General features: G+C 42.1%; 2 protein-coding genes and 1 long non-coding RNA gene across 5 annotated transcripts in view; all 3 read left to right on the forward strand.

Moving 5' to 3' along the window:
- The first annotated feature begins 782 nt into the window (after positions 1–782).
- On the forward strand, positions 783–4867 carry LOC116219920 (NACHT, LRR and PYD domains-containing protein 1 homolog). The gene is made up of 4 exons (XM_031564090.2): positions 783–864; positions 1539–1688; positions 2229–2270; positions 3145–4867. The coding sequence occupies exons 1-4, from the start codon at positions 843–845 to the stop codon at positions 4821–4823; spliced, it is 1893 nt and encodes a 630-aa protein (XP_031419950.1). The 5' UTR covers positions 783–842; the 3' UTR covers positions 4824–4867.
- A 4493-nt stretch (positions 4868–9360) lies between these two features.
- On the forward strand, positions 9361–10313 carry LOC116219921. The gene is made up of 3 exons (XR_004163361.1): positions 9361–9593; positions 9865–10032; positions 10247–10313. It is a non-coding gene; the product is annotated as an uncharacterized LOC116219921 (long non-coding RNA).
- A 4726-nt stretch (positions 10314–15039) lies between these two features.
- The window catches only part of dcaf15 (DDB1 and CUL4 associated factor 15), an 8216-nt gene continuing 5212 nt past the window's right edge, over positions 15040–18043 (forward strand). The window contains exons 1-5 of one of the 3 annotated variants that reach the window (XM_031564044.1): positions 15040–15211; positions 15919–16016; positions 16107–16239; positions 16500–16606; positions 17271–17416. In XM_031564044.1, coding sequence (XP_031419904.1) covers positions 15119–15211; positions 15919–16016; positions 16107–16239; positions 16500–16606; positions 17271–17416 — 577 coding nt within the window. In that variant the 5' untranslated portion in view covers positions 15040–15118. The remainder of the gene's footprint in view (positions 15212–15918; positions 16017–16106; positions 16240–16499; positions 16607–17270; positions 17417–18043) is intronic. The other 2 variants (XM_012823034.3, XM_031564045.2) reach the window with 2 other exon arrangements.

An 18043-nucleotide genomic window follows, 5' to 3' on the forward strand; every position in this document is an offset into this window, starting at 1 on the left:
AAAACCCCAGTGCATTAACCTTTTAAAGTCAAACTTCGTCACTTATGCAAATCACAAACCTAAAACTTATCTAAACTGAACCAATCAGAATATTCTGCATCTTTCAAGATGTCGAGCAGCTGTTTTCTTATCAGTAGTTTTACCCCTCCCGGTTGTGATGGCAAGGCTCTTTTTGTGGGAAACTTCTACCTGCTCTTTGATGAATTCTGCATCCCCTTATGCATAAACGTTTTAATTAATATAAGAGCGGTCTCTGTAAGCCTGCACCTGTGGAAACTGTGATTTTATTTGGAGAAAATAGGCATCTCTGTTTGGCCTGACCTTCATACCTACACACCTGCCTCTGTGCCTGGCACACAGGCCCCCCTCCTGCACGTAGGCCTCTCCGACTGGCCTGACCTTGGTCTGTGCACACGGGCCATTCTGTTTGAACCAACAAAACACTCACTCCTGCACACGGCCCACCACTGTTTTATAACCATGATTCTCAACACTAGTTTGTCATAAACAAAGTAAGCAAATTTCAACAGGTTTTGCTAAGTTTAGCCGCTAGCAAGACATCTCGTATGCAAGTAGTATAAGTGCTCTCACGTCGGCTTTTTTGTAATGTTATTGTGATAGCTATGTTGGCTAGCTTGCCAACAATTTTCCTAACACAGTCAAACATCAAGCAAGTGCTACACAAGACAAACAAGACAGCAGAAAGAAGCCCCCTACCTGGTGGCTCCAGAAACTCCATAGTGTTACTTTATATTTGTTGGCATTTGTTTATTTTTATTGCAGATGTTCTAGCTCCCGAGGGTTTGACTTAATGGCGACCTAGTTCAACAGCAGTTACACTCATGGAGTCATCCTTAAAGAGGGGTAGGTACCCAGCCTTACCTTGATTTTCAGCTTGACAATAGGCTAATACTGAGTGAGGAGCAGAGACATGGCTAATGTCGGCGTTTTCGTTTATTTTATTTAAACAAAAGGACAACTGAGACATATGGCAATGGCAAGCAAGCAGGGATCTTAGACACACAACACAGACCACCATCAAGTTATCCGACTATGATTGTAAAAGTAGTGGATAGGCCACACGGGCACAGCACTGGACAGTGGTACAATGAATGTTGTATCATTACATCTTTAAATTAATTTGTGTTTGTTGTCTTGTAAGTCATTAACATAGCTGGATTTTGTTTCTCTAGCTTTGTGGAACTTAACCATGATTAATCATGTAATTAAGAACCTATTTCTAAACGGTTTCAATCAGTTTGCCGTAAGGCTGACCCATTAGGCCTACTTTAATTTCGATTCAGTTCCGACTCCGACCCCTTCCCCTATACTTAAAGATACCCTGAATGGTTTATGCAGCATTCCAAAGACTAAAACAATGCTCCTGTAACTATAAATGAGAAGATTGGATGAAAACCGAAGGGGTCGTGTTTCACTGCCAGACTGTATCTTACAGAGAGTAGCTCATACACGTTTTTTAGTAAGGGATGTGACTGTGTCTAGTGCTGCTGTTTATCAGGTCTGCTTTCTGTTTGAAGCCTTGACAGGAGAGGACACAGAAGCTTCAAGTGGCTTCTCTCCTGAAGCTAAGTATGCGAAAGCTCCGGATGGAAGCCATGTCTCAATGCCAACTGTGACAGGCAATACAGTTCATGGAAACATCAACAACTCACACAATCATTACCATGGTAAGAAGAACACATTTAATTCAACAGTAAATGATCTATTGATGCCCTGGTTTGGCCGTGAAGTATAGAACACATGTTTCATCTGCACTGCTGACAAACAAACAGACACTCTCACACACACACACACACACACACACACACACACACACACACACACACACACACACACACACAGGGGAGTGTGAACAACAGATGTGTATTATAGCGTTAGCTCCAGGTAATGCTAGTCACACACACACACACACACACACAGGGGAGTGTGAACATCAGATGTGTATTTAGGTCCAGGTAATGCTAGTCCTGGGGTGCTGCTGAGCAGGGCACACTGGTGTGTCGGGTAGAGGTCAAAATAAACCCTGGACACAGTATAACTCCATTCAGTGAAGCCCAGTTGTGTAGAATCATAGAAATTGTTCTAGACAATAGGCAGTAGGAGTAGGAGAGACCATCCTTTCCAACCCAGTAGTGTCTCTGGTCAAGACCAGAAATGTCCTTTTGGGAAAACTGTTCATCCGAATTCATCCTCTTTATTCCCTGAAGGTCTTGGGGTTTCTGCTCCGGCAACACCACCACAGGACCCTGGTAAATTCAGATTTTATACTGAGTAGGCTTACCGTAAATCCTCAAATAAAGATCGGGATTCAATTAGAGGCCGGGCTTCAGATAGTAGCCGGGGGCGTGGTCGATACGGACAAATAAAGGCCGGGCCCCGTATACAAGCCGGGGGTAAAAAAAAAGGTACCAGTAGCCTATTTTACTGTAGCCTACCAGCATCAGTCCAGCACAAAGCAGAATTTAATTGAATGCATTTCATAAATACATGTTCTCCTCATGTTTAATGTTGTTGGCTAATTTCATGGCTGTTTGCAATAAAAAAAAATGTTTCAGCCTACAAGGCAAATTTGTTATTATACAGTTACTTGCCTAAACGATAGAAGACATTCCTCTAAAATACCTCTTTTTAATTATTTTGTTGCCGTTTCGTGATTTCCGCGAAGAACAAAATGTTCTTCAGGCTAATAGAACTTTAACGTCCCAGGTGTTGCGTATCAACCCATTACTTGCTGACTTCAAGTTACAATGACTTTCCGCTACGTTAAATGATGGACTTCTTGCGGAATGATATGAAAGATGTAAATTAGAAACCCGTTGCCAATGACAGTGGTCATTAACTTTTCGAGGTGGTGAATATCAAGAAATGACAGACCTGCTAACGTTGGGGTGCCCCATTCAAATCAACGGAACTTTTTTGAACATTCTGAAGAGCCGTAAGAAATAAAGGCCTGCCCCTAATACAAGCCTGCCCCAAATACAAGCGCTGTGCAGCCTAAGTAAATAAAAGCCCCGGCTACTATTTGAGGATTTACGGTAAATTGGTATTTCATCATTATATTAAATTAAAACCGAAAAATAATAGTCAATGTCAATAAAAGTCAATAAAATTGTTCTTTTGTAGATCATACCTCAAAAATAAATGAATACAAAACATCTGTCTGCTCCACATATAAAAAAGTGAAGGAGTATAACTCTGGACCTGGTGAGAATGTGCTGCTGGCTGACCGCTACACTGAGCTGCTGATCGTTGAGACACACAGAAAGCAGAGAGAAAGAGAGGAGGAGATCCGTTCTAGAGGAGAACATCACCAGCAGGTCTTAAAAACCAGAGACAGTGAAGCGTACAGCAGAATCACTGTTGACCAGTTGTTCAAACCCGATGACGGTGGAGATGTTCCAAAGGCAGTCATTCTCCAGGGCCACTCTGGACATGGCAAATCCTTCACTGCTCAGAAGATCATGTACGACTGGTCCTCAGGAAAAGTATTCAAAAACCATCATCTTGTTTTTCACCTTAAATGCAAAGAGCTTAATGAAATCTCTGAGGCACACAGTCTGGTGGATCTCCTGAGTTACTCTCCAAGCTTCACCAGTGAGACAGCAGAGGTGCTGAAAGACTCAAACATGAAAGTGCTCTTCCTCATTGATGGCTTTGATGAGCTCAAGTTCTCATTTGAGAAAACTAGCACAGTACCACCTAAAGACCCTTTCACAAAAGCTCCTGTTGAGGCCACTCTGAATGCTCTGCTGAAGGGGCTGGTCCTGCCTAAGTGCTTCCTGCTGGTCACCACCAGGTCCACTGCTTCAGACAAACTGAGCGATCTGCTCAGTGATTCTCAGCGTTTCACTGACATCCTAGGCTTCACTGAGGAGGGGGTGAAGGAGTACTTCCAGAGGTTTTTCAAAGAAGAAGAAGCATTCAACTGTGTGAGGACCAACGAGACTTTGTACACTGCCTGCTTCATCCCCGTCATCTGCTGGATCACCTGCACAGTATTCAGGGAGCAAGAAAAAGGAGGCATGGACATCATTAAGGATCTAGAAACAACCACCTCTATATTTATGCACTTTGTGTCCATTCTGCTGAAGCATCATTGCCAGGGTTTGAGTCAGCCTGAAACACTGCTGAGGAGCCTTGGCCAACTGGCAGAGAAAGGGTTACAGGAACAGCAGGTCCTGTTTGATGAGAAGAGTTTGTCTGATGCTTTCCCTGATACATCCCAAGAAACCAAATACAATCCTTTCCTCTGCAAATTCTTGCTAAGGAGGAAAGTCAAACAGGAAAGAATGTACAGTTTCATGCATCTGAGCTTCCAGGAGTTCTTCACTGCTCTCCAGTACCTGATGTTGGAGAATGAGGAAGAGGCACTTAAAAAACTACGGGAGTTGTTTAGAAACGTTAAATGTTTTAAACCTGTCGTTCAATTCCTTTTTGGTCTTTCAAACAGAGACATTTACCCACACCTGAAAAAGCAGTCCTGGGCATCCATTCAAGTTTATCTGCAGGAGTGGCTTCTAAGCGTTTTGGAAAAGCACAGCATGCATCAAGAGGGTATGCTGCATATACTTCATTGTCTCTATGAGCTCCATGAGGAGGAGTTTGTAAGGGAGGCCATGGGAGTCTGGGGAGAGATGAAGTTTGACTTCATTCCCCTGACGAGGACAGACTGCTGGGTGCTGCTGTACTGCCTGCAGTGTTGCCCGACCATCAGAAGCCTGAAGCTCATGTGGTGCAACATAACAGCAGAGAAGCTGAGGATGCTGCAGCCTGCACTGAGCAGGTGTGAGGAACTGGGGTGAGTGTGTCTCTGAAGAGAGAAATGTGTCTTCAGATTGCATAATATATGGTGATATTGGGCGACCAAGATTAACACAATACTCTAGAAATAGCTGGATATTTTTAAATAGCACTAAAACACCTTGCAATCATTTCACCACAAGTAAAGCTTTTATTGTGACTTGCAACAATACAAGAGGGGATTGAAGTGAACAAAAACCTAATTCTGTCATCAGAATCAAGTGCCAGATAGACCTTTTATAAAACTTTGAGTATTGTTTTAACTTTCACCAAAGAATGCATATACATACTGTATGTCTCCTAAGTAAACCAAACTTATTTCATTCAAACTTCAACGTAACACATTCAAACACAAAACACCAAAGGTCCTCTGTGGTTTTGTCAGGTTGTGGGCGAGTGTTAGTAGGAACGCCACCCTTGATCCTGTCAGTTTTTGACAGCATGCAGTAGCATCATTTTAGTGAGTCTGCTACCTATAAGTAATTCTGAAAGGAAGTATTAGAGTCTTGAGATTTTACACTCAGGCACAAGTATCAGGCACAAGTATACTGTTTTATCAAACATTGAAGAATTCACAGTCTCAACATTTTCCTTTCATGCTCTGTATCAAAACCGTTCTGCTCTTTTCCTGAGCCTTTGATTTGTTAACTGATCTGTTGCTGTAATCATATTCAGTAGAAAATGTCACACCAGCCACTGGATTTGGATGTGGAAACATCTGGCCATCAGTGTTTTCATACGTTCAGCTTCATCTGTGTGTTGTGCTGTGGTCTGTTTGTGAAAGAGCTGCTCTGTTGTGGTTGAATGGTCTGATAGCTGTCTTCATGTTGTTGAAAGGTTAACTGTGGGGAGGCTGTCAGATGCTGATATTGGTGACCTGATCTTAGCTCTGGGCAAGGGGAAGAACCTGACTGAACTGAGGTAATCATTTTACATTTGTGATTTGTGATTATAAAGAACTTGTACAACTTCTATCTTTTCAACTCTACATTAGGTGGAGCAAATAATGTGTTCCTTGTGTTGTATGCTTGTTGTCTTCCCTTCTGTTTGTGCCGTCCAGGAATTAATCCAGTTTCTACCCAGTTTAGCTTTGCAGTGTTGGCGAGTAACATTAACAAATCTGCCATCCTGTCTTCCTTAGACATAGTTGATCTTAATAACAAACGGGTCAGGGTTAATTAAAGTAAAGAGAACATGAACTCACATGTATAATGTGTGAGTGCATAATAAAGAGACCAGAAGAGAGAGATTGAGATTGGTCTGTATGTTCTCATTCACAGAGTGGAAGAGAGCGACCTCTCACCTGAGAGTGTGGAGCAGGTCCTCAGTGCTCTCTCCAAGCAAAAGTCTGTGGGTGAAGTCCTTCTGTCTGTGAAGACCTTCACTGGCACCACCGCAGCCCCGTGCTTGGACTTCATTCATAACACAGAGACCTGCTGTAACCTGTGGTGAGAACAGCAAAATTACTCAAATTAACTGATTATCAAAGCATTTACATTTAGTAGACGCTTTTATCCAAAGAGACGTACAAAGCAGAGAAAAATCAAGCTACGAGCAATAGAGATCTAGTGTAACAATAAATACTTTTTTACATGAGAAATACAAAATTTAAATTTAAATTAAAAAAAAGTTCAGGAATGTAACTAATGTAAGTGCAAGTTTAGTACTAGTTAGAGGAGATAGCATTAGAGGAAGGATAAGGAGAGGTAGGAAGAGGAAGAGGAAGGGAGGGGAAGTGCAAATTAGGAGTCAAGTTTGATTAACTGCAAGGTGCTGAACTGATGGTGTGTGTGTGTGTGCGCGCGCTGAATGGTATATTTTTATCTTTTGTTGGTGTACTCTGATAGGTGAGAACCAATTAACTCTGGGTTTGTTCTTTGATTGGTCAGTCCCTATTGACACTGTACTCTGATTGGCAGGCTTGAGGACAGTTCAAGGCCACCATACTTTCTCTCTGTGGACAAAGACTCCAGAGGCCTCAGGTGAAACCTCCCTTCACGAGAAGCTTCACTGTCTGTGTTAATGGTGTTATATGTGAACGTTACAGGTTGCACCTGAAGAGTGAGCATTGTTGTCTGTAAAATACTAAACTAAGCCCTCATGTGCCTGTGTTTCAGGCTGGATGTAAAATCACTATTGTCTTCTATATGTTAGAACTAGAATGGATATTTTCACACAGCACTAAAACACATTGCAATCATTTCACCACAATTATGACTTATTGTGAGGTACAACAATACAAGATTGATGAAAGAGAACAAAAAGTATATTGTTTCATCAGAGTCAAGTGCCAGATAGACTTTTATGCAACTTTAGAGTATTGTTTTAACAACCAAAAAAATGTATATACATATGACTCCTATATAAACCACATGCAAACACAAAATATCAAAGGTCCTCTGTGGTTTTGTCAGGTTGTGGGCGAGTGTTAGTAGGAACGCCACCCTTGCTCCTGTTAGTATTTGACAGCATGCAGTACCATCATTTTAGTGAGTCTGCTCTGCTACCTATTTTATACTCCCAGCACAAAGCAGTAATCATTCCATCCCTAATATCTGATTTTCAAGTGTTGTTAGAGCACCACATGCAGGTCTGGAGGACTTAAAGCACCCATTGGGCTCTTAAATGAAACCCAGCAAAGAAGATGTATTTTATACCAGTTGAGGGTATGAGTAATTCTGAAAGGAAGTATTAGAGTCTTGAGATTTTACACTCTGTATCAGGCACCAGTCTACTGTTATTTCAAACTATCAAGAATTTTCAGTCTCAAAATGTTCCTTTCATGCTCTGTATCAAAACAGTTCTGCTCTTTTTTTCTGAGCCTTTGTCTGAGCCTTTGTTTAACTGATCTGTTGCTGTAATCATATTCAGTAGAAAATGTCACACCAGCCACTGGATTTGGATGTGGAAACATCTGGCCATCAGTGTTTTCATACGTTCAGCTTCATCTGTGTGTTGTGCTGTGGTCTGTTTGTGAGAGAGCTGATCTGTTGTGTTTGAATAGTCTGATAGCTGTCTTCATGTTGTTGAAAGGTTAATTGTGGGGAGGCTGTCAGATGCTGATGTTGTTGACCTGATCTCAGTTCTGGGGGAGGGAAAGATCCTGACTGAACTAAGGTAATCATTTTACATTTGTGATTTGTGATTATATAGAACTTGTACAACTTCTATCTTTTCAACTCTACATTAGGTAAAGCAAATGTAGTGTGTTCCTTGTGTTATATGCTTGTTGTCTTCCCTTCTGTTAGTGCCTTCCAGGACTGAATCCATTTTCTACCCAGTTTAGCTTTGCAGTGTTGGGGATAAACACACATGTATAATGTGTGAGTGCATAATAAAGAAACCAGAAGAGAAAGATTGAAATTGGTCTGTATGTGCTCATTCACAGCGTGGCAGAGAGCAGATTCTCACCTGAGAGTGTGGAGCAGGTCCTCAGGCAAAAGTCTCTGAGTAACGTCCATCTGCCTGTGATGACCATCACTGGCACCATTGCGACCCTGTGCTTGGACTTCATTCAGAACACAGAGACGTGCCGTTACCTGGAGTAAGAAGAGCAAGATTGCTCAAATTAACTGATTATCATAGCAGACAAGGTTGATTAACGGCAAGGTGCTGTACTGATGACGTGTGTGTACTGAAGGGTATATTTATATCTTTTGGTGGTGTACTGTGATAGGCGAGAACCAATTAACTGTTTTGTTTTTTTATTGGACAGTCCCCATTGACTCTGTGCTCTGATTGGCAGGCTTATGGATGAATCAAGTCTTGAGGATGATTGCAGTATACCACTCTCTCTCTCTGTGTACAAAGACTCTGAAGGCCTCAGGTGAAACCTCCCTTCATAAGAAGCATTACTGGTTAATGGTGTTGTATGTGAACGTTACAGGTTGCACCTGAAGAGTGAGCATTGTTATCTATAAAATACTAAACTAAGCCGTCATGTGCCTGTGTTTCAGGCTGGATGTAAAATCACCATTGTCTTCTATATGTTAGAACTAGAATGGATATTTTCACACAGCACTAAAACACATTGCAATCATTTCACCACAATTATGACTTATTGTGAGGTACAACAATACAAGATTGATGAAAGAGAACAAAAAGTATATTGTTTCATCAGAGTCAAGTGCCAGATAGACTTTTATGCAACTTTAGAGTATTGTTTTAACAATCAAAAAAAATGTATATACATATGACTAGATAGACAGGGATGTCCCTGCTCTGATAGCATTTGGTAGCTCATTCCACCATCAGGGAACCACAAACGAGAGTTTTCACCAGGTGAGGGTATGAGTAATTCTGAAAGGAAGTCTTACAGTCTTGAGATTGTACACTCTGTATCAAGGCACCACTGTACTGTTTTTTTTACACTGTTACCTATGAAAGTCAAAATCAAAGTCAACATTTTCCTTTCATGCTCTGTATCGAAACAGTTCTGCTCTTTTCCTGAGCCTTTGACTTGTTAACTGATCTGTTGCTGTAATCATATTCAGTACAAAATGTCACACCAGCCAGTGATATGGATGTGAGTCATTCTACTCATGGGGTACTCTGGCCATGTGGAAACATCTGGCCATCAGTGTTTTCATACGTTCAGCTTCATCTGTGTGTTGTGCTGTGGTCTGTTTGTGAGAGAGCTGATCTGTTGTGGTTGAATGGTCTGATTGCTGTCTTCATGTTGTTGAAAGGTTAATTGTGGGGAGGCTGTCAGATGCTGATGTTGTTGACCTGATCTCAGCTCTGGGGGAGGGAAAGATCCTGACTGAACTGAGGTAATCATTTGCCATTTGTGATTATATAGAACTTGTACAACTTCTATCTTTTCAACTCTACATTAGGTAAAGCAAATATAGTGTGTTACTTGGCGAGTAACATTAACAAATCTGCCATCCTGTCTTCCTTAGACATAGTTGATCTTAATAACAAACGGGTCAGGGTTAATTAAAGTAAAGAGAACATGAACACACATGTATAATGTGTGAGTGCATAATAAAGAGACCAGAAGAGAGAGATTGAGATTGGTCTGTATGTGCTCATTCACAGCGTGGACTACAGCAGCCTCTCACCTGAGAGTGTGGAGCAGGTCCTCAGTGTTCTCTCTAGGCAAAAGTCTGTGGATATCGTCAGTCTGTCTGTGATGACCATCCCTGGCACCATCGCGACCCTGTGCTTGGACTTCATTCAGAAAACAGAGACGTGCCGTTACCTGGAGTAAGAAGAGCAAGATTGCTCAAATTAACTGATTATCATAGCAGACAAGGTCGATTAACTGCAAGGTGCTGAACTGATGGTGTCTTGCACGGGCCTGTACTGAAGGTTATATTTATATCATTTTGGTGTGGTACTCTGATAGCCTAATATCAATTAACTCTGTGTTTGTTCTTTGATTGATTAGTCCCCATTGACACTGTGTTCTGATTGGCAGGCTTCAGGAGGACGATTGGGGTAAACAATCCTCTCTCTCTGTGGACAAAGACTCCAGACGCCTCAGGTGAAACCTCCCTTCATGAGAAGCTTCACTGTCTGTGTTAATGGTGTTGTATGTAAACGTTACAGGTTGCAGCTGAAGAGTGAGCATTGTTATGTGTAAAATACTAAACTAAGACCTCATTATGCCTGTGTTTCAGGCTGGATGTGGATATACTAATTTTTCCCCCGTCACCTGTTTCATTTACCCTGTCACAAGCCGACAGCCCAACCAGCGGCAGCTTTACCGACTTCATCCACAAGTTTTGCGATGTCACAGGTTTGAGAGCAAGGTAAAGACCAAATCATTAAAAAATGATTAGACACATGGGTGTCTGGTATTATTCAGCCATGTTTTTGTTTGTTTGTGTTGAAGTTCACATAGGAATCTAGGTGACTGTATGGATGTTTTTGAGTCCTTGACTGACTGGAGACTCCAGACTCTGCCTGGTCTGGAGAAGGTGAAGTTGGCGGTGAGCTGCCTGACTGAGAGCTGGGCCCACTGGATCCTCAACCTCATCCACATGTGCCCCACTCTGAAGGAAGTAAAGTAAGAGATATATCATCTTCTGTTTCTATACGTAGTCTTTGCATGGAGGGGTAGCGTGTATGGACACACTGTGCAGCACTGTGTGTGTGTGTGAGAGAGAGATATTTAATAAAAACAGATCTAAAGCCATAGTATTATTGTGTTTGAAATGTATTTGCCTTGGCACCACTGCTTTAAAACAGTCATGCCAATAAAGCTCAACTGAATTGAAGAGAGAGAGAGATTGTATGTGTGAGAGAGAGAGAGAGAGAGTGTGTGAGTGAGATATTTTTAATTAAAAAAGCAGATATTGTGTGAGAAAGCCAGAGAGTGTTTATGTTTGTATTGGAAGATCCATGACAGACCAAAGAAGTATATATTTTTATTTTAGGTTATATGCTTCATTGGGCTTTTATTCGGCTGAGGAGGTGATCAGTCTTCTGCAGGAGTCCTATAAGCGTCCAGATTGCACTGTGATCCTCAAGGGGTGTGTACTTCTACTGACTGACCTGTCTGTCTGTTTAACTGACTCTTGATCTGTCTATCTGTTGGCCACTGTCTGACTGTTGATTAGAAAGCATCTGACCTTCCCTACATACACACACAAACACACACACACACACACAGACTGCCAGAGAGATGTATGTGATTAAAAGGGAACATTGATGTCTTTAAATGCCTTAAAGATGTTTTATCAGAGAGACTTGGAGAGTTGATGGAGAGTTGTAGGCGAGTGTGAAGTTTGTGTAGAGTTGGGATGTTTCTGTGTGTTTTATCCTTAAGGCTGCAGGCGAGTGTGAGGTTTCTGGGGAGATCTAATGTGTTTCTGTGTCTCTGTTTTTCTCCATGAAGGAGGAGATGCACTAAACCCAGCGTAAGTGTGGTGAAGGAAGATGATCCCCGACTGCCCTGTAACCAGCTTGTGAAGATCCAAATGAGGGGGCCAAATGTCACTCAGGAGGAGATTCAGGACTATTGATGTTAGTGATTCTTGTGTTGTTTTTCGGGCAACATGTGCTTTTTGTTTACATTTTGATCATGTGGGGGTGTCATGTGCTTTCTGTTTTTGTTTTGAAAAGCCATGTGGCTCTTACTCCACCCTGTCTTTGTTTGTTTTCCCGCCATTTTGTGTGCACACCTGGGCCCTATTCCTCGTACCTTGTTTAGCGAGTTACCGAGATAATTTTCAGGATAAGATAACATAAGTCCGCCTTTTCGGTTCCACTAAGCAACTTTGGCAAAATCACCATAGCAACACATAAACTTCAACCTGCTCCAGCACAGGCTAACCGCTTAAGTGAGCTGGATAAGCTTGCCACTCCCCCGGAAAAAAATGGCAGCTCCCTTCCTCAGAGATCCCATTGACGAAGGAGCGATATTAGTTAGATTAGCGTTTTATAGGGAGAGAGTTCTTCGAGATCGGCAAGATCCGTTATCACATCATGATGACTTCCTATATGTCATAATACATACATACATACATACTGATTAGTTCATACACAGATTCGTACAAACATATTCAAACTCCTACTTCTATATGGTCATCTACACATACGTGTATATACACATATATAGTACATGATACATAAGCGCATACAGTACACATATCCTCATAAGTGTCTATGAATTCGTATCAATTAGATACTCTTTGGGCTTGTTTCTATCTACTTATTCTGAAAGAGTTGAGATAATATTGATATATGATTCATTCCAGCAGGCACATTTAAATAAATATGATCTGATTGATTGGGGTAATGAGGCACTTAAAATTAGCCTATACTTTTCCCCAACACTTATGCATTTAACTTGTCGGAGATATTTTGCCACGTTCTTGTCTTGCTGTTGCAACCCTAACCGCCGGTGGCGGTGTTGGATTTTGCCATGATTGTGGTCTTGTATTCTTCATAATGGTTCATTATCATCTCCTGCTTTCTTTAAGTTCATTGTACCGTTCGAAAATGATCGTTTTGGTGATCGTTTCGCTTTCCCCTTTTGAAGTAGGGCGGTCACGCGCAATTACCCTGATAACTGAAGTCTGGTTCGAATTAACAACATTGTTTGAGCGCAGATCAGCCTTGGAGGAACCGAGATAGCCTGTCCTCAATCATCGCGTTAATTTAAACTGACATTTGATCGACTTAGTTGAACCACGTACGAGGAATACCCCCCTGATTTCAGTTTGTTGCAATTGGTTTGTTGGTATTTAAGCCCGGTGCCTTTCAGTCTCTGCCAGATTGTGCCATTCATTACCTGTGCCTTTCCAGTGTTTAGTACGTCTTGTTATACTCTGTCTGTGATTTTTGACCTTTGCCTGATTTTTTACCTGCCCTGTTTGGATTCTGTATTTTGGATACCTTTGCCTTGGACTCTGTTTTGATTATTGGACTTTTGACCTTTGCCTGCCTGTTGACTACGAGACTGCCTTTTACCTTTGGATTGTTGCCTGAGAACTTTATTAAAACTCTGAAACTTGAGCTGTGTTGTCTGCTAGTTGGTCCTTCAATACTGAGAGTCGTAACAATTGGATAAAATCTACTGTCTATTCAACAGACTATTCATTTTTTATACTCGAATGTCACATGCGATCTGCACAAAAATGTCACTCAGCCGATTCAGAACTACAGGAGACTCCAGATATGGGGCCAAATGTCACTGAGGAGATTCAGGACTACAGGAGACTCCAGATATGGGGCCAAATGTCACTCAGGAGATTCAGGACTATAGGAGACTCCAGATATGGGGCCAAATGTCACTCAGGAGATTCAGGACTATAGGAGACTCCAGATATGGGGCCAAATGTCACTCAGGAGATTCAGGACTATAGGAGACTCCAGATATGGGGCCAAATGTCACTGAGGAGATTCAGGACTACAGGAGACTCCAGATATGGGGCCAAATGTCACTCAGGAGATTCAGGACTATAGGAGACTCCAGATATGGGGCCAAATGTCACTGAGGAGGAAAGCAGCACTGCTGTCCCCTACCACTTACATCCATCGGTTGCGACTTTCACAAAAGTTTCAAATTCTTTCAGTATAGATTTAAAGATTTTATTGATTACTTGGAGGGCTCTTCATGGCCTCTCTCCTAGCTACATCTCTGATCTCTGAGTCCCGCACGCGCTGGCCCGTACTTTGAGATCCTCGTGCAGACGTCTTTTGTCCAGCGACGGCGCTGACCACAACGCCCTGAGAAAAAATGAAAGTCCCACACGCGCCGAGGAGATGGCGTGTACCCTAACCCTGAGGAAATCAGGTTGGCAGAGTCAGTGACTTCCTTAGAGTCCCTTCTTAAAACACACTTTCATGAGTTTTAATTTCATTTCATAATTTCAAATGTTTTTACTCTGTATTGGTGTACCAATCTTTTATTTTGATATGGCCTACCTAATGGTTTTTATCTGTTTCCTTTTAAAACCTGATGATTTCATGTCATGATTTTATTTTGCTGCCTCTGTGGAGCACTTTGTAAACGGTGTCTATAAATAAAGATTATTATTATATTATTATCCCAACCCTCCAGCGGCGGCCATGTCTTCACAGATGCAGCCCTGCAGACTGACTCCAGCGAGGAAGTCAGGGAATTGAGATAAATAAGAAATGTGTTGTTGTCTCACAGAAACTGTGCAATCAAACAATGTATCAGTAAATAGTGTGATGTGTTTCCATACCTCATGTGTTTTTACGAGTGACACATCACGTCCACACGCAGACGCATGACAGCAGAGTTTGGCTGAAATGCCTTGGGATTGGGGTCGGGGCCAACAGGACCCTCGGTGTCGCAATGCACTTCCTGTGGGGTCCCCTGGTGGGCGTCTGGGTGCATTAGCAAAAGGGCTATACGAGAGGGGTATAGTCCGTTACGAATAGATATACAGGTGCAGCTCAATAAATTAGAATATCATCAAAAAGTTCATTTATTTCAGTAATTCGATTAAAAAATATATTATCATATATTATATAGATTCATTACACACAGACTGATATATTACAAGTGTTTATTTCTTTTAATTTTGATGATTATAACTGACAGCTAAAGAAAACCCAAAATTCAGTATCTCAGAAAATTTGAATATTACCACTGGTGCGATATATAGTATCATTCTGTTATTATCTCTGAACACTGAACACAATCGTGCTAAAAAAAGCTATTTTGAATCTATTGAATATCTCGATGTTTACTTTACCCAATTAACATACTCGGAGGAGGGCGATGACCCAATCAGTTTGGTAAGTGGGCTGGACTTGAGTCAGGAGGAGGGTCTCTGCTTCAGTGAGGCTGCAGCTTTTCTGAGGGGCGAAAATGGCGCCCAGCTCGAAATCAGGAAAACATGATAACAAACAAAAACAGAGAACACAAGACACTCACGTCGTTAAACTGCTCAACCGTGGAAAGGTAAGACATATCTGAACCGTATGCTCTCCCTTTAGTAATCGTCATAACAGTTGTTGAGGGAAGGAGTATAAGTTATCAATGAAATGACAGTATTTGCTAATAGCTTGCTAACATGAACAACATGAATAAGACCAGAATGCTAGTTAGCATCCCAGCTAACTCTACTAATGCTGTGTACCTCCATTGCTAGTAGTTACGCAGGCCTGTGTCAGTGCAGTCATCCCATCCTTCTAATTTTCCTTTTTAAAAGAACAGAGCCAAGGTCATCATCTTCATTTGTGTATTCAGTGGGCAATTGTAAAGTTAAAGCATACTTCATGTTGACTAGTTTGGCTTTCGCGAGAGCTTAACTTGACTTGGAGGCAAGTCAGCGCAAGGTTAGCTGGCAAATTTAGACTAACATTACGATTGTTATAATGTCATGCCAGCAGGTTTTTTCATTTTGCTTGTTTATGTAATGCTACGGGCAGCAAGCTTTGCACAAATAAGTTTGATTTGACAGATGGAGATTTAGCCAGCTGAAACCAATCCACAGGGTACAAACCTGAGTTTTACGTTGATTTCGAATGACTAACGTTAGATGAATCTTAGAAAACGTGAGGTAAAACGTTACATTTTAGTTCGCCAGTAAGTGGCAATGAAATGAGGAAAACTGATTACATGTGTCGTCTGACTGACACTTTGAAACACTATCCTCTTTAACTCAGCTGACAGGTCAGCTGTCCCAGCGATGGTTCCTGAAGCGTCGTCCTCGTATACGTGTTCCCTTGAAGACTATAGTTAGTGAGGCAACCCTACGAGCAGGGTAAGTCTGTGTGTCTGTCAAGGGCTTTGACTTTGTCCTTGAGAAAGATACATGAGCACATACTGACCTCTATCTTCTGTCTACTTGCAGGCACATCTTTTTGGGCTTTACCAAATGTGGACGCTATGTGTTGTCCTATACCCGTGACTATGGGGATGCAGACGACACATACACATATCATCTGTATTGGTGGGAGTTCAACCTGCATAAGAGTCTTAAGCAGGTACAGCTAAACTCCTGCCTCACCGCTCCACCCACAGGACATTCATTCATATTTGGCATCTCTTCCTCTCCCTCTTCTCATACTCAACAGTCATGGCTTAGAATAGCACAGTACAGAAACTGAATGAGATGATCCATGACCAGTGATAACATCAGTCACCAAAGAAGATAACATTTCCACACCATAACAATAAAGGTCAGAGGTTATAAAGGCTCCCTGACTTCTACCGGCTTACCGTTTTCGCCCCTCTCATTTCTCAGGTGCATCGTATCCGCCTATTTGCAGAGGAGACCATCTACAGTGACTTGTACCTTGCAGTCTGTGAATGGCACAACGCCCAATCAAAGATAGTCATCTTTGGCTTCAAGTAAGCACTAGTGGTCTAGATGTGGTGTGCGTGAGTGTGAGTGAATATCTGGGAACATCTTTCTGTTTGTCCCTGCACATTTGCCTGGTTCTTATAATGTGTCTGTGTGTCCTTATTGTGTGTGGACTGTGTGGTTCTTATAGTGTGTGTGTGTCCTTATTGTGTGTGGAGTATGTTCTTATAGTGTGTGTGTGTGTGTGTGTGTGTGTGTTGTGTGTGTGTGTGTGTGTGTGGTGTCCTTATGTGTGGAGTATGTGGTTCTTATAGTGTGTGTGTGTGTCCTTATTGTGTGTGGAGTATGTGGTTCTTATAGTGTGTGTGTGTGTGTCCTTATTGTGTGTGGAGTATGTGGTTCTTATAGTGTGTGTGTGTGTGTCCTTATTGTGTGTGGAGTATGTGGTTCTTATAGTGTGTGTGTGTGTGTGTGTCCTTATTGTGTGTGGAGTATGTTCTTATAGTGTGTGTGTGTGTCCATAGTGTGTGTGTGTGTCCTTATTGTGTGTGGAGTATGTGGTTCTTATAGTGTGTGTGTGTGTGTCCTTATTATGTGTGGAGTATGTTCTTATAGTGTGTGTAGTATGTTCTTATAGTGTGTGTGTGTGTGTGTGTGTCCTTATTGTGTATGTTCTTATAGTGTGTGTGTGTGTCCTTGTTGTGTGTGGAGTATGTGCAGCTCCAGCTCCGCCCTGTTGAACATGGTGATGAGCGATGAGAACAACAGAGACATCTACATCACCATCATCTCCATGCCCTCCACTCGGCCCTGCATACAGTGCAAGCCCTCCTCATCTGCAGGTGCCAGCCACACAGGTCTCCTCACACACACACACACACACACACACACGCGCACGCACGCACGGACGGACGCACGCACGCACGCACGCACGCACGCACGCACACACACTCACCCATGTGGATACACCTTTACACAGCACAGGTCTCCACACACACACACGCACGCACCCATGTGGATACACCTTTACACAGTACAGGATTTCTTCTGTCACTAACCAGTAGCACAGGTGTGCACTCACATGCACAGGCAATATACTGCTCATCAAATCAAAAGTGTCAGTCAGTTCAGCATCACCACTGAGTGTGCTAGCAGATGAGTGTAGGTGTGGAGAGCGATTGAATTGGCTCAGTCCTCAGCTTCATGTACACACATTGACAGATGCATTAATTGTCATTGTATGTTTAGTTCACAGATGTGTATACGGGGAAGTGAGCACTGCTGCATAGAACATCAGATAGATAGATAGATAGATAGATAGATGGATACTTTATTAATCCCGAAGGAAATTTAGGTCATCCAGTAGCTTATACACATACACAAATACACATATACACTTATACATCTCACCGACATACATACATATATCACATATACATACACATAGGGAGAACATATTCACACAGAGTGTTTCCAGATGCAGG

Source organism: Clupea harengus, chromosome 26 (assembly GCF_900700415.2).
Source record: "Clupea harengus chromosome 26, Ch_v2.0.2, whole genome shotgun sequence".
In the NCBI taxonomy this organism is placed as follows: domain Eukaryota; kingdom Metazoa; phylum Chordata; class Actinopteri; order Clupeiformes; family Clupeidae; genus Clupea; species Clupea harengus.

Bases quoted from the DNA above. Each gene is read 5' to 3' on its own strand.
- LOC116219920 (XM_031564090.2), top strand. From the start codon at position 843: ATGGAGTCATCCTTAAAGAGGG. The intron at 865-1,538 runs GTAGGTACCCAG...TTCTGTTTGAAG, and splicing joins GGAGTCATCCTTAAAGAGGG to CCTTGACAGGAGAGGACACA. The intron at 2,271-3,144 runs GTAAATTCAGAT...GTTCTTTTGTAG, and splicing joins AACACCACCACAGGACCCTG to ATCATACCTCAAAAATAAAT.